Source organism: Mobula birostris, chromosome 9 (assembly GCF_030028105.1).
Source record: "Mobula birostris isolate sMobBir1 chromosome 9, sMobBir1.hap1, whole genome shotgun sequence".
In the NCBI taxonomy this organism is placed as follows: domain Eukaryota; kingdom Metazoa; phylum Chordata; class Chondrichthyes; order Myliobatiformes; family Myliobatidae; genus Mobula; species Mobula birostris.
The window spans coordinates 17375267-17398152 of NC_092378.1; the positions used below are offsets into that span (position 1 = coordinate 17375267).

A 22886-nucleotide genomic window follows, 5' to 3' on the forward strand; every position below is an offset into this window, starting at 1 on the left:
ATCAGGATCTCCGTATGCACCTTTCTCAATCTTTCAATCTAGTTTTTACATAAAAGTCAGATTTGGATTGGTTTCATTTTCTGACTCCCAACAAAGCACAGGTGATAATAGTTTATTTCCTGTGTTTTGCTTCAGGATTGACCTTGTGCTAACAGGAGACAGAACACAATATTTCTGCAAAGATCTTTCAGTTTCCCACATTATGGTGGGTGATCTGCAATAGGGAAGTAATTTGGTGCCTATTTTCACCACTCCTCTGAAGCTCTTGTAATGTTGATGTGACTCGGACACCGCTGTAGATTGAACAACCACGTTTATTCAACAGACTTCCATTTTTACTTTTCCCACGTCCTGACATCATACGCACTCTGACGCTACGAATACTCACACAATACATTACATTCCCCCTTCTCAAGACTTTTTTATTCTTTTTACAACACTGTGAATTACCAAAACAATGCCTCTAGGTATGCCCTTCTTACAGTGCAACAACCATGACATAAACTAAAAAAAATCTTAACTTGTTCTGTATTCTGCATTGTATCTTACAATGCTAACAGCAGTGTATTTTCTTTTACCAACATAGAGTAATAAACCTTTTATTTCACACCTTGGAACTTATAACATGTGTGACTTTGCCTCAAACTGTGTGAGACTGTATGTATGTCTAGTCTCTGTATCTAGCTGATTTCCTCTTTAAATGTCCAGTATTTCTGCATTTCCTTTGGAACATCTTTCTGTTAGCCATCCATTCATTGTAATGTCTCTTAGCATTTGCATTTCAGGATCATCTGCAGTCACTTTCCTGAACATGTTCAACTTCTCCTTAGAGATGGGTAGCTGAGGTGTAATCCAGTTGACCTCCAGCTCTCTTCCTAGCAACTCTTCCTTTTGCTCTTTGAGGTAAGCACGGCTCAAAGCATCAGCGATGTACAGTTCTTTTCCTGGCTTATAGGTGACTGTGACAGTGTACCTCTGTAGCCTGAGAAGCATCCTTTGCAGCTTCATAGGAGCCTGGTGGAGTGGCTTTTTGAAGATGCTCTCAAGTGGTTTGTGATCACTCTCAACCTGGATTTCGTTGCCATATACATACTGGTGGAACTTCTCACACCCATAAACTATGGCGAGTAATTCCTTCTCAATTTCAGCGTATCAGTGTTGACAGTCCATAAGTGCTTGTGATCCATACGCCACAGGCCTCCCATCCTGCAGTATAACAGCTCCTATTCCCTCCGAACTGGCATCCACAGACATCGTCACTGGTTTATTGACATCATAGAACTTGAGTGCTGGTGCATTGGTAACTAACTGCTTTAATGTGGAGTGGAGCGCTGACCTCTGATAAGTTGGGAATGAAGTTGGTAAGATACTGTATCATGCCCATGAACCTCAATAGTTCTTGCTTGTCTTCAGGTGGTGGTAGCTGTACCACAGCTCTGACCTTTTCATCACCTGGTTTTAGCCCATCAGCACTGAGCACATGACCTATGTATGTGATCTCTGTAGTTCTGATCTTACATTCACTTTTGTTCAATTTTAGGTTGTACTCATGTGCTCTTTCCAGGAGCTTCCTCAGTCTCTGATCATGTTCCTCAATTGTGTCACCCCATATCAGCAAATCATCAATGATGTTGACCACCCCGTCCAGACCTTCAATCATTTGTGCCACGGATCTCTGGAATACCTCTGATGCAGAAGAAATCCCAAAGGGTAGACGCAGGAAACGATATCTCCCTATGGGCGTGTTGAAAGTGCATAGTTTGGAACTTTCTTCATCCAGCTTGATCTGCCAGAAACCTTGATTTGCGTCTAATACTGAAAAGTATTTTGCATTAGGCATGCGGGAGACAACCGCTTCAACCGTGAGCAGCGGATCGTGCTCTCTTTTGATGGCTTGGTTGAGATCTTGTGGATCCATGCAAATCCTCGTCTTTTTTTCTGTGAGCACTGTCACCATACTATTCACCCAGTCGGTTGGTTCTATTTGTCTTGTTATGACTCCCATCTGTTCCATTCTGTGTAGCTCCTCCACTAGTTGATCCCTGAGAGCTACTGGAATCTTTCTTGGGGCATGCACGACTGGTGCAATAGTTGGATCAATCTGGATATGGTGTTTCTCTGGTAAACATCCTAATCCAGAAAACAAGTCATCAAAGTCTTTGAGAATGTCATTTTCTTTTTCAACACCATAGATTCGCTTCACCAGGCCTAGCTTTGTGCATGTTGCTTTGCCCAGTATTGCTGGAACATGTTACTGTGCTATTTCAAACTCTATCTTGTGTTTTTGTCCTTTGTACACACAGGTGAGTGCTTTTTTGCCCAAAGACGCCGTCTTGTTGCCGAAATATGCAACAAGCTTGCAGGTGGATTTTCTCAGTCTTCCTCTGATGTCCAGTGAGTTGAATGTTTCTGCTGACATTACACTGCCCTTTGCCCTAGTGTCAAGATTAAATGTCACATTCCTCCTGTTTATTATCAGATCTTGAGTCCAATCATCTTCATCCTCCATCTCTGCATTGTCAATATTCTTGAAGCATACCTCCTGTTCCACTTCAACTGTACTAATGAACATGTCACTGTTGCCCTCACTCTGTTCCACAGCATGCATTTTCCTTGCGTGCTCCTTCGACTTGCACATCTTTGCAAAGTGATTTCTTTTCTAGCATAACTTGCATGTCTGACCAAAGGCTGGACATTTTCTGTATCCATGTTTATAACCACATCTGTTGCAGTTAACTTCCTTTTGATCGTCCTGTGGAGCTGGTTTTGTCCTACTCCTGTCAGTTTTCACAGTTTTTATTTTGTGCACTTCAATCTTTTCATTGAGCACTTTAACCTGACTTGACGTGATCTCGCTAGCACGGCAAACGTCAATTGCCTTTTCTAATGTAAGATCCGCCTCTCTCAATAGCCTGCCTCTCACTTGATCATCCCGTATGCCGCAGACAATCCTGTCACGTATTAAAGAATCATGCAGTTGTCCGAACTCAGTCTTTTGCCTTGCTCTTCAAATCTGTTACATAGGCGTCTATGGTCTCTATTGGTTCTTGAGCCCTTGTGAAAAACGTGTCGGATGTACAGTAGGTTTTTCTCGGTTCACAGTAATCTTGAAACTTTTTCTTTAACGCTTCAATTTTATCTTGCTCATCATCTTGGAAGACAAACGTGTTGCAAACCTTTATTGCCTCTTCCCCCGCCACATGCAGAAACGTAGCACATTGCACTTTCTCTGTCTTTTCAGCTAGTCCGCCAGCGGTGCAAAACAGCTCAAACTTCTGGATCCATATTTTCCAGTTCTCAGCAAGATTACCTTGTAGGCTTAAACTCGACGGTGGCTGTAACTGTGACATATTTTACGTGTCTTCTCTTCCTTTTTTTTGCGATTTCTTCTGACACCATGTAATATTGATGTGACTCTGACACTGCTGTAGATTGAACAACCACGTTTATTCAACAGACTTCCATTTTTTTACTTCTCCACGTCCTGATGTCATACACACTCTGACGCAACAAATACTCACACAATACATTACAGGTCTGTGAACGATTCTAAATTAGTTTTAGCAATATAGGACGTGTGGGGTGTTTCATCTGAATTTAGCTGAGAGCATAGTGGAAAATAAAGATAAGGTGAAAGGTGCAAAGGTCATGATGTAGCTGATAATTAAGTAAGTGTGAAGAACTGTATACCTGACATTCCAGTAGGACCTGACATGGATCCTATCCCAAAATGGAGAGTTGCATGCATTTAACTAGGGTTAAGTACTTATGGCAGAATATCTTCAGACAAGCAACTGAAGTGTCCTATTGATGAAAGATGCAGTAGAATTTTTTCCTATCTTGCACTGGTTGGAACCTTATTACCACCCTCCCATGAGTGATTCTTCTGCTCTGTGCACTTCAGCCTCCAAAAAACTGCATCTAATATCCAAGCAGAACTGAAGGAAATTAAAATTTAATTCTATTTTTGAAGTAAGTGAAATAGGTTAGAACAGGATTAAAATTTAGCAATTTTGTGAGCGTGATATCTATTGCCAATACCCCATCTTTCTACCCTTCCAACCACTCCCAATCTTGGTGGACTTAGAATAATTCAGGGAGAAAAAAATTCTCTTGATTCTATTGTGATCTTGAAATCTTAGTATGTAGATTCTCAACTGAAAAGAAATTACTAACTGTATTTTAAGATGACTTATGACATTCACAACCACATGACTGACGAGCATGAGGGTGACATTTGACCACTACCTCAAATAAACCATCTGATGAAATATGGATGCAGAATATCTGTCAGAAATATTGTGCTATTTGATATCAGAGTGCAGTATACTGTTTATTGATTCTCAACAATCTGACATCTCAGTGATGTCCGTTTAAGTTTAATGTTTATCAAATCACAGTTCTCTATTTCAAATTGTATTTCTCTTCATCTGTTGAATGGAGGAGGTGGGGAGAATGTATCACAGAGGTAAGATCATGTAATGTGCAGTTCGGTTGCAGGTTTAATTCTAATTGGATGTTCAATTACATTTCAGAGTGATTCTGTAATACAAACCTACAATTCTTAGTTGTTCATTCAATTTTTGAAACCTGTTTACTTTATTTCTTGAGGACGGATTCCACTTATTCCAAATTGTTTTGTTAAAACACATGATTTTGAGAAGGACTGATAGGGTGAATTCTGCTTTCTTCCACTTTGGCTGAAAAGCAAGAACAAGGGGTATAGTTTCACAAAGAGAAAGCAGTCATTTACGACAAAGATGAAAAGAAACTATTTCACCCAAAGAATGGATTTTTCTGTCTTGGGATTGTGAATGTTCTGCCTTGGAACATATGAAATTGAAATCATAAGTTTTTGGTGTTTAATGGAAGCAGGTTGTAAAGAGATCTAGTGGGAAAATGGAGCAGAGGTTGAGGAACAGATAATTTTACTAAATGGAGTAGCTGGCTTGAGGGACCATATAATCTGTCTTGTTCTTTTTGCTTGTGTTCGTACATCTCACCATCTTGGGGAATTTGTGGACTGTATAAATAGCCCAGTGACAAATTTTAAACAAAAACTTGTGACATTCCATTGAACAGTAGTAGAATTTTTGATGTTATTGAATTTTCCAGTCTATGAAGTAAAAACTGTTGCTAAATTTGTGCTTGACATTAATAACGTCTATTAACCTTGTGTCATTGTTAGTCAATTCCTTCCCTTTTGATTAGTTACCTCTTCTCTTAGTTGCACCAGGTTTGTTTAAAGCTTTGTACCATTTTACAAGCAGCATCTATTTAATAGCTTTGTACCATGTTTCTACATCTTTTTTCAGAAGTAACTTTTAAAAATTTATTTATGGGAAAGACCATAAAAATGATTATTTATAGCATTAGGGAGATTTTAAATGTCTTCTGCTGGGAGATGTCAGAGAGTTCTTCTTAGTAAGAATAAACATGAATCATTATGGTGGTTTTCCAAAATGATGAACATTCTGTGCATGGAGAATTTAAAAAAATTTTTCCTTTTGATGAAAATGTTAAGACCTAGAGGATACAGATTTAAAGTGATTGGCAAAAGAACGAGGGTGATAGCCAGAAAAATTTTATCCTGCAGTGCTGTGGTCATTTTCCAGATTTCTCTATATGAGGGGATGAAAATTGCATTTTCAACCGTTGTTCTAAAAAGGGGCATGTGAAGGGGGAAAAAAACTGTGGGATAACAAGAGCTGGGTATGGACCAAACCAGCACTGAAACGGCAACTCTTTATTCCCCTTCGTAGATGTTGCAATGACCTGCTGAGTTCCTCCAGTATTTTGTGTGGACTTCCAGCATCTGCAGAATCTCTTGTGTTACATCTTGGATCATTTAGTCTTCTGTAGGGTTCTGCTTGGACTGCAGAATTTCTCATCAGTCTTCATGAGACAATTCCTATAACCATTTATCTTCATTATTTCTCTGATATGACATCTGTGACCTACCAGGAGATCTCAGTAGACAAATTCTTTCATACAGACTGTGCATCTTCAGTTATGATTTAAATGTCAAACAAAATACACACCTTGATCTGCTCATCCTTCTTAGTCTATATAAACCTGTTTTCTGTGGTTTGCATTTGTTCTTCCATAATTTTAACTTGTAATCAGCTCAGCTCTGCAAGTAGAGGCTTTGTGCATTTGCGTTTCCCTAGGGTAAAACTACAGTGTTCTTCTCAGGGAAGGGAGTCCATAGCTTGAAGGCATGGGTTTAAAGTGAGAGGGGTAAATTTTAAGGGGGCCTGAGGGGCAACATTTTCACATAGAGGGTGTCGGTAGATGGAATGAGTGCTAGAAGAAGTGGCAGAAGCAGCACATTTAGGGCTTTGAAAGTCATTTTGACAGGTGCATGGATAGGAATGTTTTAGAGGCCAGATACAGGCAAATGGGACCAGCTCAATTCGGCACCATGGTTGCCATGGAAGAGCTGGGCTGAAGGCCCTGTTTTCCATGCTGTATGGCTCTGTGACTGGTGGTGTGCTGCAGGGGTCCTTTGTTGCTTGTCATCTGTATCAGTGAAATGAATGATAACTGTGGTTAACTGGATCAGCACATTTGTGGATGACACCAAGAATGAGGGTGTACTGAACAGCAAGGAAGGCTATCATGGCTTGCAGAGGGATCTGCTTTAGCTGGAAAAATGGCAGACGGAATTTAATGCAGACAAGTGTGAGATTTTGCACTTCAGTTGGACCAACCAGGGTAGGTCTTGCACAGTAAATGTTAGGACACTGAGGAGTGTGATAGAACAAAGGAATCTGGGAATACAGGTCCAGAATTCAGTGACAATGGTGACACAGGTAAGTAAGGTTGAAAAGAAAGCTTTTGGCACATTGACCTTCATAAATCAAAGTACTGAGTACAGGTTCTGACTCAAGGATGTCTTTGAGAATGAATTGACTGAGAGATCCTCAGCTGATCCTGTTCCACACCCTAAGCTCCCCTACCCTCTCTTCAGATTTGAGGTAAACAGTCGGTTGTTGCGTGAAGAGATTGATGGGAAAGTGACACATTGGAGTTTTGATCACCTACCTACAGGAAAGATGTAAACAAGGTTGAAAGAATGCAGAGTAAATTTACAAGGATATTGCTGGGTCTCGAGGACCTGAGTTATAAGGAAAGATTGAATCGGTTAAGACTGTATTCTTTATAATATATAATATTGAGAGGAGATTTGACAGAGGTATACAAAATTATGAGTGGTATAGATAGGGTAAATGCAAGCAGGCTTTTTCCACTGAGGCGGGTTGGGATTACAACCAAAGGTCATGGGTTAAGGGTGAAAGGTGAGAAGTTTAAGGGGAACATGAAGGGAAAGTTCTTCACTCAGAGGATCATGAAAGTGTGGAATGAGCTGCCAGCACAAGTGGTGCACGCGAGCTCGGTTTCAATGTTTAAAAGAAGTATGGATAGGTGCATGGATTGTGGGGATATGGAGGGCTGTGGTCCCAATGCAGATCAATGGAAGTAGGCAATTTAAATAGTTTTGACATGGACTAGATGGGCCAAAAGGACTGTTTCTGTGCTGTATGTCTCTATGACTCTGACAAAGTGCATGTCCATCCTCTTCCCTGCCTGTAATCATTGGGAAGCTGGATCAGTGATAGTTATGTTCATTGACAAGTTTGGATAGTAGTATATCTAATGTTTGACTCTGAATTCTCTTGTTGGAGGCATGCAATAAATGTATAGTAAGGTTTTTAAAAAAGTCTCCTGGTAAATAGTACAGGGTAAGCCATGGCGGCATTGGCAAGAAAACTGTAAACTGTGATTCTTTAAAGAAAATGCTTCAACTATTATTCATTTAGTCTTTAATCTTTGCTTTTCCAGGATAAAGCTGTAGTCTTCCCTATTCAATTGAACAAAATGTTGGAGAATAAATTACAATTATTTCTCAGCACGTTTCAATTTCTGAAAGGAGCATTAAGAATCCTTCTCCTGAGTGCAGTATCATTTAGTTGTATGGTTGAGTTTCCTCTGTGATCCCGTTTATCCGTTGTAGAATCATTGTATGATTTTTGGAATGGGAATGGAATAGGGTTTGCTCTGAACCTCCCATGAATTAACTTGGTATAACAGAGCTTTCTGACAATCTTACTATGTATCCATGGTTGCTTGGCTTGGTGGCTACCTCATTTACAATGTAATTTCAAAGGCTTTGCAGTTGGAATTGCTGGTGGGGGAAAGGACTGAAAAACATTGGTTCTACTACTAAGGAGCTGGGTCCTGTATAACAGACCCTCAAAAATATGAGGGTTTTGTTCAAGGAGACCATATGGGTAGCATGTATGGACTTGATGACACTATAAATAACTAAATATGTGTACTAATTATATTATACTCTGAGTATTTACTTCGGAAATAAATTATTGTGCCATCGCCAAAGTGGCAAAATCAGAAGCCAGAAACTTCAGGCTCTGGAGCACAACTCGCAAATAACTCAAATTTTTCTTTTTTTGTCCCTAAGCGTGCATCTTGTCACAGCAAGTGAGACTGGCTGTAACTGAATTGATCATCATGAGATTTACTTGTACCAGATTGGTAGAGTTGACATCCTGCAATTAATCCTCCTTTGTCACTTCCTCTTGAAAATGGACAGAGATTGGATACTCAACACACATAAACACTCACACAATGTTTTCCATAGATGCTGCCTGGCCTGCTGAGTTCCTCCAGCATTTTGTGTGTTGCCTGGATTTCCAGCATCTACAGATTTTCTCTTGTTTGTATGGAGAGTTTCGATACTTCCTGTGCAGAGAATTGCAGACAGAAGCATAGGTCCAGCCAATTTGATCTTTGCTATTGTTTTTATTCTGTGACCTGAAATACTATTTAATTACTTAAATGTAGTTCTTGATCTCAGTCAGCCAAGAAGATACTAACTCGAGCTTATTTTTAAAAGCAAATGTTGGGCATTTGTTCTTGATTAGTTTGATCTTTTTGCTGGAAAAGCAAGTCATGTAATACCATATAAGGTAACTGCACAATGCACTCTAACAGGTGTATGTAACAAGCATGGTTATTTTAATATTAATCAGTACCAACAAACAAAATGATGGAAAGAGCTACTTCAAAAGCATTTGTTGATTGTTTTCAGAAGTGCTGGTGTGATTTAGTTCGTTCTTTTGTATCAAGACACTGCAGTGCTAAGTTATATAATAATTATGTCTATTTGATCTGCAAATAAGCAATGGCACTAGCTGTAATTTTTCTTTAGAGTTATGGGAAGGATAACATGCTAATTGAATGTAATTCTGATTCAGGTGGAATTTTTTTTAGATCAGTGTAGATGTCATAATGACTAACAGATTTGTTCTTAAATGTGAGCATATAATGTTAATTTTGAAGTCAAATTTATATTATAACTTAAGGATATCTGCAACAAGTTATTATTGTACAAAGGTCAGTACCTAGTACATGGTTGATATTTTGCATTTTGTCATACTAGCCAAAAAATTCACTGTTTAATTACAATGATGTCACTAAGTGGTTACTCTTTGTTTCAGATCTCCATACAAAAGTCTGATATGCTTGGGTTAAAATCAAGAATGTCTCATTTTGGTATGGGTACATACCAGTGGTTAACCCATGCATGGAATTTCTTTCAGAGAGAGGTATGTTATCTCTTGGAATTTCAGTGTCTTGTTTCCTTTTACTCTAACAATGCAGTACTTTTACTGACCTTGATATGTGGAGTTATTTTATTCAGTTTCTTGCCTGGATAATAGTGGTTGCTAGTATTACGTCCACTAGTATCAGCAGAAAGATGGATCTGACTTATTTTTAAGCAAGTGACATAATTGTAATTTCATCTGTCATTTGAAAGAGTAGATGTTTTAAAACTATTATTATTGCATTGACAAGGTAGATGAAAGGTTGAAACCTGTAAATTCGTAATGGAGATTGCAGAAATAAAATTGAACACATTTGTTTTTCGTAGTTTTGAACATCCTGCCAATATTAATTTAAAAATTAGCAGAGTTTCTTTGAATGAGAGTACATGCAAAAGGAGTTGGTTGAGTAATGCAGCATCAGCAATCTTTACAGGATTTCTGGAAAGAGAAGGCAAATTCCTCAGTTGAGAATAGAACTGTTAACACCTTCTTAAAATTTGCACAGAAGTTAGAGAAGCAAGAAGGTACAGTATTTGGAGAGGAGCCTCAGAAAGAGCTAGATAAAAGATCTGCAGTATAGATACAGTAAATGCTGGCATCATCATTCAGTGAGTCATAGACTCAAATCGCTGACTTCACCTTCCTTTCCCCAAGGAAGACATTTGGCCTGATGGATATCCATAGCAGTTTCTGGTTTTATTTGTTCCAGACAATTAGATTTCAATAACTTGGTCATTATCCTATAAATGATGAAACTGAACAGTGTTGTGTAGGATTTGGTCAATTATTGTTCGTCCATCATCGATGTCGATGAAGACCTTGACACCAGATGGTCAATTATGGTGTGTATTTGAAAGCTTGTAGAGGTTGAGTCAGGATGGACTAAAGAAGGATTTATAACTAAGACAAAGGTCTGAGTATTTTGAGGAAGAAATGTTCGACACATATGGGTTAAGATAGGATAGGGCAGTTACAGCACAGCTTTGAATGATTAGGGCAATTATGTAGGTGGGGCTCAGAAAGAATGGAAACATTAGTACTCATTTTGTGAATATTTCAAGCAGAAAATTGATTTTCAAAACAGTCTTTTTTTTGATGCTTCGTCTAATGACTTTGATAATATTCAAATATCTGGGTGAGTTGTCCCTTTGGAAAAATTGGTCAGTGCTGAGAAGACAGGTTGACAAGCTGATTCTAAGGTTTTCTATTACTAGCCATAGCCTAATCAACAGCAGGCATCAAACTGTAAATATTGTTTTGAAAAGTTTTCTTTAATTTACAATACTTAAGAATAGTAATGCTCTTTCTGGTTGAGGAGCTGTGGCGTGGGCCACAAGCCATCTTTACTGCAGCCAAATAATAATGTCATCTGCCTCAGGGAGGTGGCAGTCTTTGGCCTCCCGGTTCAGAGCTGTACTGAAACTTCTCCCATGGTTGAATACCACAAAGCCGCTCTTTGCCCATTCATTCCAGATGCTGTGGATTAGGGTTTTGGTGACAATTGGGGAACTATGAAATCTAAAAGCAACAATAACAGATGGATGTTAGTGGGTTCTGCTGGTGATAACCCTTATAGAATCTGAAGCTTAGCTTTATGTTAAATGACCACTGAGATCATGAGCCTGATGAGCATTAACTGTTGTAAAGCAGTAACACCTTATAACAATTCAAAAACAATTTATCATGGCTGCACCTTCCTCTCAGTTAATATTATCAGATATTTGGCAAATGAAAACTCACTTCATTAATACACAGTAGGTGATGCCACTGAGGGGCAACTCGATTAGGCAGTGAAAGGAATGAATATCTTCACACCAGGAATGATCCAAAGGGAAGAAAAAAATAGTTATTGAAGGAATGCAGGTGAGAAAGGGTGTGTCACAGATAAAAGGGAATGTTTGGATTCATTAAGACATTGGAAGAACAAAACACAAACTCCGCAGATCCTGGAAATCTGAACCAAAAGGTAACAAAGGACTAGAAACACTCAACTAGTCAGGAGAGAGGAACTGTTTTCAGTTCCTAAATCTGATCAGATGTTCCCACCAAGAAACTGTAACTCTTATTTCTCACTCCACAGACATTTACTAACCTGCTAAGTATTTCTAGCAGTTTTTTGCTTTTATTTTGTTGTGATGTTTACTGAAATGAAAGAGGCCAAGTATAAAGGGGTGTTCAGTCACTTTTGGGAAAGAGCCTTGTAGCCATGAGTCAGTAATAAATAAAAGACTTCTGGACAAGGAAGGATAACTGTTGGTGAACAGTTGATGAGATCTGATTGTCAATAATGTTGCATAACCTGGGGATTCTGATGATGCACATGAGGAGAAGAGTGAAAGTGCCTAAACATGAAAAACCCTTAGCATTGTTAAAAATACTTAGGCCCAGCAAGATGGCAGGGTACAGGAATAGGAAAAGGGCAAAAGGAAATATGTTTAAATTCTCATGGAAGAGAGAGATGCAGCAGATATAATCTGTGGGCACACCAACAAAGATGTGCTGATAATCTAGAGAAAAATCTAAGATTGCCTGCAGAAGGGAAGCACAGTAGGGCAGCTGGTAGAGACAGTGATTCAGTCCTTACTTCATGTTCAGATTTCTTGCACATCCAAAAACCGTGTGCATGTTGGGAGGTTAATTAACCACTGTAAATTACTCATAGTGTGTGGAAAATTTGTAGAATCTGGGAGGAGTTAAAGGGAATGTGGAGATAATAAAAATGGGTGGTTGATTGTTAGCAAGACTTCGTGCACCAAAGGGCCTGTTTCCATGGTGAAGTCTCTGAGTCTATTACAAAGAGAGCATGCATTGATAAAGTATTCTTTCCAGTTGCACTGTCAGGAGCAATGATTACAACTCTGTGCACAGGAGGATCCCATAAAAAGTAATGCAGTAAATAAGTTCTTTTATGGTGTTGGTTTGAGGAAAAATATTGGCAGAAGCATCAGGAAGTGTTGCTCTACTTTGAATTGTACTGTAGGAACTTTAGCCCATAAATTCTCAGTGACAAGAATGCTACTATGGAGATAAACCTGGTGGTGTTATGAGCAGTAAGGAGATCTGCAGAATAAAAGGGTGACTCAAAATTATCAGTACACAAGCTTGTTTATACAGATGAGAGAAATTTAGAGCCTGTGTGAAATGAATAAAGCTCAATTCCAGCTCTTGCCTATTTTTGAGAAAACTGGGTTTGTTCTGGTTTGTACTTCATTAATTGCTTATCCTAGAATGTATTTCCTCCGTTTATGATTGCAGAAGCTGTTTCTAATGTTGGTTATTTGTTGGAAGAAGTGAATGGCTAGTCCAAAGTTGCAACCCATTTTGGCGACCTATTTTGGGCATGGTAATATGTAAAACAAACGTAATTACTTATTGTGCTCGCTTCTCTTGCCAAAAATTCCATGCTCAAGATGCTGAGAATTTTGTCACTTTTTGCCCCCAGTTCAAGTGCTGCGGAGTGGTATACTTTACAGATTGGTTAGAAATGGCAGGAATGGAATGGCCTCCGGACTCTTGTTGCATCAGAGAATTTCCAGGATGCTCTAAACGAGCACATTATGGGGATCATGTTGACATTTATCAAGAGGTAAGAGTGCTTTTCCTTTCCAAATTCATCAAATAATTGTGGGTTAGAAATGGGTGTTTACCCTATTTGTAGCAGCACACATTTTTAAATGGATAGCTCTTTATAGTAATATATACTTTCCAAATGCACGCATGGATAGGTATGAGTATAATAAATTATCTGCGTATGAAATTTAAAAGTAGTGTAGAAATAATGGAAAGTAATTTGCAGTACAGGTAAAGCTATTCACTTACTGGCAGCTGTTTCTGGGACTGAAAAAAAAGGTAAAAATTATGCTATAAAATACACATAAAACCCTGACGCATGGGTCCAAGCCTTTAGGTAGATGATGGAGCAGTATAACACCTGTCCCATTTCACCACTAAAATAATAGTGCAGCACAAGATGATTGAGCAGGCAGTGGTCTCTTTTCCTCTTGGTGACATCCAAGTAAGTTAGTAAGCTTTATGCAAGATGCAGATTAGAGGCAAGAGCTGATGTGATCATTAACTCTGACAGGCACGAGCTTCATATGCACCAGCAATAGGCAATGAAACTCTGTATTTGGCCATTGTCCAATAGAAATCCTGTGAAGGAAATTCCTTTATCCTTTTTGCTAAATTGTTTTCCATGCCCAGAATGTGATTAAGGCCAGCATCAATGCCCAGTCCTAGTCACTGTTGGAAAGTTATGATAGTGAGCTGCATTCTTGTATAGCTCCAGACTACAAGCTTAAGGTACTCTACAGGTCTGATAGATAGGAAGTTCCAGAGTCTAACCCGGTGACAATAAAAGAACAATCTATTTTGTGTTGGAAAGGCATATGATGTCTGCATCAACAAGCAGGTGGTGGCATCCTCATTCTCAGCTGTCTTTGTCTTTGCGTTTGAGAGACTGCAGAGGTGAAATCTGCCTTAGTGAATTGTTGCAGTTCACTTTGTAGATGGTGCACTGGTTGTGAAGATGTGGTATGACTGCCCAATGTGCTCCTGGTCAGGCAGGCCACATTGCCAGGAATGGTATTGAACTTCTTGTGCACTGTTGGACCTGAATTCACGCAAAATAAGGCATTCCATCCTCTTGACCTTTGCTCTGTTAACTGAGAAGCCTGGGGAAATTGAACCATTCGTCCCAGACTGTCCTACCCCAGATCTGTATCTTCAGACCAATATCTAATAGGCTGAAGGTACAGATCTGAGGTAGGGCAGACCAGAACCTACTGGGCTCTTCCAATTACATTTCTAGTCAGGAGGCTGACATTAAGAAATTCAATAATCCTGCTACTTTTGAAGATGGTTAGACATTCACTTATTAGAAATAGTCATTTTTTGGCATCTTTGTGGCACATGCCAGTTATTACTACCAGCTTAAGTATATTCTAGGCCTTTCTGCATGTGGCACAGGCTACATCATGAAAGCGTTTAGTGAACCTTCCCTTCCCACTTATTGTGGAAGGAAAGTCCTTGTTGAAGTAGCGGAAGATGATTAGGCGTACTGCAGTGGCCCGAGCAACATGTGAAATAATGGAAAGGATTTGACTCCTACCAGTCAAGAGTTTATCCATCACTATTTGTTGACAGATCTTACTGGGTTTACTGATACAAATGACTCAGTCATGCATACTTTGTCGGATGTTAACTTGATGTGAATGGAACTTGCTCAAATCCTGATTCTTTTTGTTCTAATGGTTGGGCTAGACAAGATACTTGTGGCTAAGTAATCTTGGCAGAACTTAATTTAAGCTTTTGAGTAGGTTATTGATGAATGTTGCTTGATAATTTGATTGCTCATAAGGAGAATGTTGTGGCATTGCCAACATTTATTTTTCTTCTGCAATTGTGAAATAAGAAGGCATTTATGCCTTGTCACATTGGACTGTCAGGAGTTGCAAATGGACCAGCGGGAGAGGATGGAAGACTTAACACCTGTTGGTATACCCGATGGGGTTTCAATAATAATCTGATATTAATATAGTAATATAGATAAGAATATAGTTATTCTTTCTGAGACAAGTCTTTTAATTAGGATTTTTATTTAATACTGGAATATAATTTCCCTGCAGACCCCACTGGAATTTGCTGGATCAACAGTCCAGAATTCTTGCTGCTGGGCAATTAACTTGCATTATATTTATTCAACACATTCTGGCAGACAGACCTGTGTAAATGTGGACTGAATGAAAAGCCTTTTTTCCCCTACCTTTTTTTTTACACATTTGATCAGAATCTTTTCAGACATCTACTGATAAGAACATAACAGTCTCAAATGTTTTGCCAGGCATGGCTATCGTTTGAATTGTGCACCTATTTATTTGTCCAATTTTCATTACTCCCTCCTGTTGATGGGCAGTTGTCAAATAGTGGTGGTCATCAATGCAAGTGTCAAATTATTTATGTCAAAGTTAACATGGGGGAATGATTAGCAAATTTATTTGACTTGCTCTCATTTGTGGCATTGTGCTTTTGGTACCTGAGCAATAAAACTGGCTTTCGTATCACTGAAATTCTGAAGCAGTAGAAGAGCTCAGAAGTAAACTGCAGAGAGAGGAAGAAATAATGAAGTTATGATTTTGTATGTGCCTTGATTAAAACTTAAGGATAACAGGTTTAGGGAACCTTGATATTTAAGAGATATTGAGACCCTGGGGTAAGAAAGAAAAAGATGTGCATAGCAGGTATAGGCAGGTAAGAACAAATGGAGTATAAGAAATGCAAGAAAACACTTAAGAAAGAAATCAGGAGGGCTAAAAGAAGGCACGAGGTTGCCCTAGCAGACAAGGCGAAGGAAAATCCTGAGAGATCCTACTGATGTGTTAAGAGCAAAAAGATTACGAAAGACAAAATTGGTCCTCTGGAAGATCTACGGTACGCATAGAGCCAAAAAGAGATCGGGGAGATCTTAAGTGGATTTTTTTTTGCATCTGTATTTAATCAGGAGATGGACACACAGTCTACAGAAGCAAAGTAAAGCAGCAGCCAGGCCATGGATCCAATACATATTAAGAGGAGAAGGTGTTTGCCATCTTGAGGCAAATTAAGATGGTAAATCCCTTGGGCCTAACAAGGTGTTCCCTCGGACCCGGTGGGAGGCAGGTGGAGAAATTGCAAGGACTGTAGCAGAGATACTGACTCTCAAAGTTCAAAGTAAATGTTATTATCAAAGTGCATACTGCATATGTCACAATATACAACCCTGAGATTCATTTTCCTGTGGGCATACTCAGCAAATCAATGGAATAGCAGCTATAACAGGATCTATCAACCAGAGTACAGAAGACGACAAACTCTGCAAATACAAATATAAATAAATAGCAGTAAATAATGAGAACATTAGATCAAGAGCCTTTAAAGGGAGATCATTGATTGTGGATATTTAAATCCTCATTAGCTACAGGTGAGGTACTGGAGGATTGGAGGGTAACTAATGTTGTTCTGGTGTTTAAGAAAGGCTCTTAAAAATAAACCAGGAAATTATAGGCTGGTGAACCTGACATCAGTGGTGGGAAAGTTATTGGAAGGTATTCTAAGGGACCAGATATGTGAGTATTTGGAAATAGACTGATTAGGGATAATCGGCATGGCTTTGTGTGTGGTAGGTCATGTCTAACCAATGCCAGAGAGCTTTTTGAGGATATTACCGGGAAAGTTCATGAAGGCAAGGCAGTGGATGTTGTCTATATGGACTTTAGTAATGTAGTTGACAAGGTCCCTCATGGAATGTTGGTCAAGAAGGTTCACTCGCTTGGCATTCAAGATGAGGTAGAAAATTGGATTAGATGTTGGCTTTGTGGGAGAAACCAGAAAGTGGTAGTAGAGGGTTGCCTCTCTGACTGGAGGCCTGTGACTAGCATGGATCATTGTTGGGTCCATTGTTGTTTGTCATCTATATCAGTGATCTGGATGGTAATATGGTCAACTGGATCAGCAAGTTTGCAGATGACACCAAGATTGGGGGTGTAGTGGACAGCGAGGAAGACTATCAGAGCTTACAGCGTGATCTGGACCAGCTGGAAAAATGGGTTAAAGTGACAGATGGAACTTAACACAGACGTGTGCAAGTTATTGCACTTTGGTAGGACCAACCAGGGTAGATCTTGCACAGTGAACGGTCGGGCACTGAGGAGTGTGGTAGGACAGCGGGATCTGAGAGTATAGGCCCATTGTCAGTGAAAGTGGTGTCACAGGTAGATAGGGTTGTAAATAAATCTTGTGACATGTTGGCCTTCATAAATCAAAGTATTGAGTACAGGAGATAGGATGTTATGAAGTTGTACAAGACATTGATGAGGCCTAATTTGGAGTATTGTGTGCAGTTTTGATCACCTACCTACAGGACAGAACGAAATAATGCTGAAAGAATACAGAGAAAATTTACAATCATGTTACATAAGGACATAAGGACATAAGAAATAAGAGCAGGAGTAGGCCCATGGAGGCTGCCCCGTCATTCAATAAGATTATGGCTAATCTGTCCGTAAACTCAGCTCCATATACCTGCCTTTTCCCCATAACCCTTACTTCCCTTACTATATAAAAACCTATCTAACTGTTTCTTAAATATATTTAGTGAAGAAGGCTTAACTGCTTCTCTGGGCAGAGAATTCCACAGATTCACCACTCTCTGGGAAAAACAGTTTCTCCTCATCTCCGTCCTAAATCTTCTCTCCTGAATCTTGAGACAATGTTCCCTAGTTCTAGTCCCACTTACCAATGGAAACAATTTTGTATATTTTTATAAGATCCCCTCTCATTCTTCTGAACTCCAGAGAATATAGTCCCAGGCGACTCAATCTCTCCTCATAGGTTAACCCCTTCATCTCTGGAATCAACCTGGTGAACCTCCTCTGCACTGCCTCCAAAGCCAGTAAATCCTTCCCCCAGTATGGAGACCAGAAATGCACACAGTACTCCAGGTGCAGCCTCACCAGTACCCTGTATACTTGCAGCATGACCTCCCTGCTCTTTGTTGCTGGACTGGAGCACCTCAGTTATAAGGAAAGTCTGAATAGGTTAGGGCTTTATTCCTTGGAACATAGAAGACTGAGGGAATATTTGATAGAGGTATACAAAATTGAGGGGCATAGATAGGTAAATTGAAGCAGGCTTTTTCCACAGAAGTTGAGTGGGACTACAACTAAATATCATGGGTTAGGGTGAAAGGTGAAGAGATTGTTTGCAACATCATTGTTAATAAGGTGAAATAATTCAGAGTCCATTCAAAACATATTTAATATCTCTCCTATGGAATTAAATTTCATGTATTGGGTGGTGCATTGCTCTACATGACCAGAGGAGTTCTTCAGGCAGATATTTACATTTCGCTTCCAGATGAGCTCAAACCTTCTATGCTCGCTTTGTCCACCAGAACAGGGAGGAACCATCACTCACCAACCCCCATGTCTCCCAGTGATCTTTTTGTATCAGCATCTGAAGGTGATATGCGGGCTGCCTTCAAGGGAGTGAATCCAAGGAAAAAATCTGGTCCTGTGCTGACCAACTGGCTGGTGAGTTCACAGATATCTTCAACCTCTCACTCCGGCAGAGTGTGGTACCCACCTGCTTCAAGTAGGCTTCAATCGTACTGATGCCCAGGAAGAACATGGTAACCTGCTTCAATGACTGTTGCCCAGTGGCACTTGTATTCACAGTGTTAGGTGTTTTCAGAAGCTGGCGTTGAAGCATATCAGCTCCTATCTGAGTGGCTACATGGATCCACATCACTTTGCCTACTGAAGCAATGGCTCCACAACAGATGCCATCTCATTGGAACATCTGAACAGCAAAGATACATACATCAGGATGCTCTATATTGATTACAGCTCAGCATTTAATACCATCATCCCCTCAAAACTAATCAGTAAACTCCAAGACCTGGGCCTCAATACCCTCTTGTGCAATTGGATCCTGGATTTCCTCACTTATGGACCCTAGTCAATTTGGAATGGCAAAAACATCTCCTCTCCAATCTCCATCATCACAGTTGTACCACAAGGATGTGTGCTTAGCCCCCTGCTCTACTCACTTTACACCTATGTCTGTGTGGCTAAGTACAGCTCCAACACTGTTATCCAAGTTTGCTGATGAGACCACTGTTGTGGGCCGTAACAAAGGTGGTGATGAGCCAGCATACAGGAGGGAGATTGAAAACTTGGTTGAGTGATGTCATGACAACAACCTGTCACTCAATGTCAATAAGACTAAGAAACTGTTTGTAGACTTCAGGAGAGGGAAACCAGAGGTCCATGAGCCAGTACTCATCGGAGGATCAGAGGTGAAGAGAGTCAGTAACTTAAATTCCTGGGTGTCACTATCTCAGCAGACTGGTCCTGAACCCACATTATAAATATAATTGCAAAGAAAGCACGGCAGTGCCTCTACTTTCTCAGGAGTCTGTGAAGATTCAGCTCATCATCAAAAATCTTAGCAAATTTCTATAGAAGTGAGGTAGAAAGTGTGCTGACTGGCTGCTTTACAGCCTGGCATGGGAACACCAATTGCTTTGAGCGTTAAATCCCACAAAAGGTACGTCACAAGTAAAGCCCTCCCAACCATTGAGCACGTCTACATGAAACGTTGCTGTAGAAAAGCAGCATCCATCATCAGAGATCCTCACCACCCAGGCTGTGCTCTTTTCTTGCTGTTGCCATCAGGTTGAAGGTACAAGTGTCTCGGGACTCTCACCACCAGGTTCAAGAACAGTTACTACCCCTCAACCACCCAGGATCTTAAACAAAAGGGGGTATCTACGTCTGGTGTTCCCATGACAGATGGTCTCACTTCAAGGGCTCTTTATCTTGTTATTTCATATTTATTATTTATTGCTATTTATTTATATCTGCATTTGCACAGTTTGTTGTCCATTGATCCTGTTTACAGTTACTGTTCTATAGATTTGCTAAATATGCCCAGAGGAAAAAGAATCTCAGGGTTGTATGTGGTGACAGTAGAGTATGTACTCTGAGAATAAATTTTACTTTGAACTTTGAGTTACTCCATCAATACCCATTTTGCTGAAAATATTTCATATCCTTTTACTGTCATTCTTCTGTCCCCATGCTTCAACAATTTCCACATGTTCATTACCAGGCTTAGAGACTTTCTATTTTAGACTACAACAGTGGTTATGCCTTATTTCTTAGCTTTAGTCCTGTGATCTGAGAAGTATGACCTTTAGTTATTAGTGAGGAAGCAGTGTGAAGTGCTAGAATCTGCTTAAGACAGATAGCAGCATTATCATGAATGGGGTCAATTTCAATGAGCTTTATATTTATTTATTTATTTATTGAGATATAGTGCTTTCTGGCCCTTTAAGCCATGCTGCCCAGCGACTCCCAATTTAACCCTAGCCTAGTCACAGGGCAATTTCCAACGACCAATTAACCTTCTAACTGGTATGCCTTTGGAATGTGGGAGGAAACTGGAGCACCCAGAGAAAACACACGAATTCCACAGGGAGGAGGTACAGACTCCTTACTGAGGACATCAATGTCACACCTCGCTATCCGGTGTGGGTAAGAGTGTCCGATGAGGGTCACCAGTTGAAGGAAAAACAGATGGTAAGCCACGACAGCACATTGGTGCAAGGGGTTTTATTTAGTGCCAGGTGGAAAAAGTGCAAAAGTTGTCCAAAATTTGTGAAAGAAAGAAATATTTACAAATAGAAAACTGAAAACAAACATGTAGAAAAATTTACAAATATAGAGGCTTTCTTCATGTCACACTTTGTTTTTAATTTCCCAACATAACTACTCACAATCCATCAAATCCAACTTCCACACCTCTAGCAAAGCCAGACTGAGGCTACGTCCACACTAGACCAGATAATTTTGAAAACGCTGGTTTCACGTAAAAATGACAGGTGTCCACACTAGGCATTTCTGAAAATACCTCCGTCCACATTAAAACGGATATTTGGGTGAATCTCCTCCTACTGGGCACGCACAGGACACACAGAAAACAAGCGAAGACGAAACGGTATACTTGGTGCGCGTTTGTCCAGTTACAGACTAGAAAAACTTAAAAGGAAATTGCCAAACGAAAGACTTGGTGCGCGTTTGTCCAGAAACATTTCCTACAGCCATAGCCTCTTCACCGACGAAAGGGACGACAGCTCCAACTGAATGCAATAAGGCTTGTTACTGAACAAAAGTGAAATTTACTGTTACCTCATTTGTTTGCCTTACTTTTGCCATGTCTTTGTGTATTATTTTGCTGTATTTAACATGTGCAATAAAACGAGTTACTGGGCAAAAGTGACAATTGCATCTATTGAATGTTTGCACAAACAATACATTAATAAAGTACCTTGTTAAATGTATAAAACTTGTCTGCATCAGTGTTATCTTGTATTTCCATACAATGTTACATGAGGCTGTTACACGTCTATTGTCAGATAGCGTTGTGGTGTTGGAGGTTGCGTTCAAGAAAACAATGAAATGCCGCGCTGTCGCCACCATTTGTTCCGGCACGTCATGACAGCGGTTTTAAGAATAGCCTGTTACCCTGTACACACTACGCTGGATATTAGGCGTTTTCAGATTTATTCACTCTGGAGAGCATTTCTGAAAATCTCCGTTTTCGGGGGAGGAAAATGCCGTTTCAATGTGGACGGAGGGTCAAAACGAAGAGAAAAAGCTTCGGTTACAGATTCATCCGGTCTAGTGTGGACGTAGCCTGAGAGTTTAAATCTGCCTCCACCCAGCCTAGAAGGAACAGGAAATTCTACTGTTGGGCCGGGAGGTGGGGGTGGGGTGGGTGGAATCATGTGCCCAGACCATAATAATTATTTGAGATTCAGAATTGGAACATCTTAAATAGTGATTCTAACATCCTACAGTTTTATTCCACAACGGATGCCTTAGATAAACCCGTAGATCAGTGTCCACATGCTCGGATGAATATAACAATAATGCCTGCCCACCAGTGGGGAGTGTAGGGTGTGTAGAGACATGTGTTCTGACCATCTGAACTGCTGCTTCCGTGCTGGGGTATTTCAGGAATTTTAGTGATTTTGAAATCTTGAAGAATTCTTAAATTAATTCTATCACATCTTCCAAGCATGACACAAATTACTTTTAATCAGCTCTGCTAAACTGCTTGGTAGTAATTTGAATCCTTGGCGATGTGTTAATGAAGTAAATGGCATGGGAAGTGCAGGCTGGTCATTTGAAATCACCACTGATGGCCATCTGAAGCTTCCCCTACTCAAGGGAACAACCAAGAGCACACATGTTAGGATTACTATGATGGTGGCAATAGTAGAGCAAGTAAGGCACACAGATGATAGGCACTTAGGTGATCGTTCAATAATTGATTAGATATAAAAACATTTGATATTTGACTATCTTCTTTTTAGCTTTCCAGGAAAGATAATGAAATTGGGATTCATAAAGAGATGGTGGCACGGGTACGATGTAATCATAGGGGTTAATTTCTTTTTATTTATTAGTATTTGTAAATAGTAGTCCTCTAATTGAGTGTGATCAGTATCTACATTCAAACACACATGATGTGTTCTGTACTCTAGAAATGTACATGGAAGGTGTTGGTAAGTTTGCATTTTTTTTGCAATGATTACCATTGGTTCCCAGTTATACTTTGCAATCAATTTTATGCAAAACATTAACAGTGTAGCACAGTTCCCTCTGTATGAGTTTCTAGGCCAATGTGTTAGTATCATGCTAATTAAAAGCA

The 22886-nt window shown here is 39.8% G+C and overlaps 1 protein-coding gene across 6 annotated transcripts in view; it reads left to right on the top strand.

The window, feature by feature from the left end:
- The window catches only part of tspan12 (tetraspanin 12), a 41002-nt gene that overhangs the window by 15815 nt on the left and 2301 nt on the right, over window positions 1–22886 (top strand). For all 6 annotated transcript variants that reach the window (XM_072269356.1, XM_072269354.1, XM_072269351.1 and 3 more), the window contains 2 exons: window positions 9522–9629; window positions 13072–13215. In XM_072269356.1, coding sequence (XP_072125457.1) covers window positions 9522–9629; window positions 13072–13215 — 252 coding nt within the window. The remainder of the gene's footprint in view (window positions 1–9521; window positions 9630–13071; window positions 13216–22886) is intronic.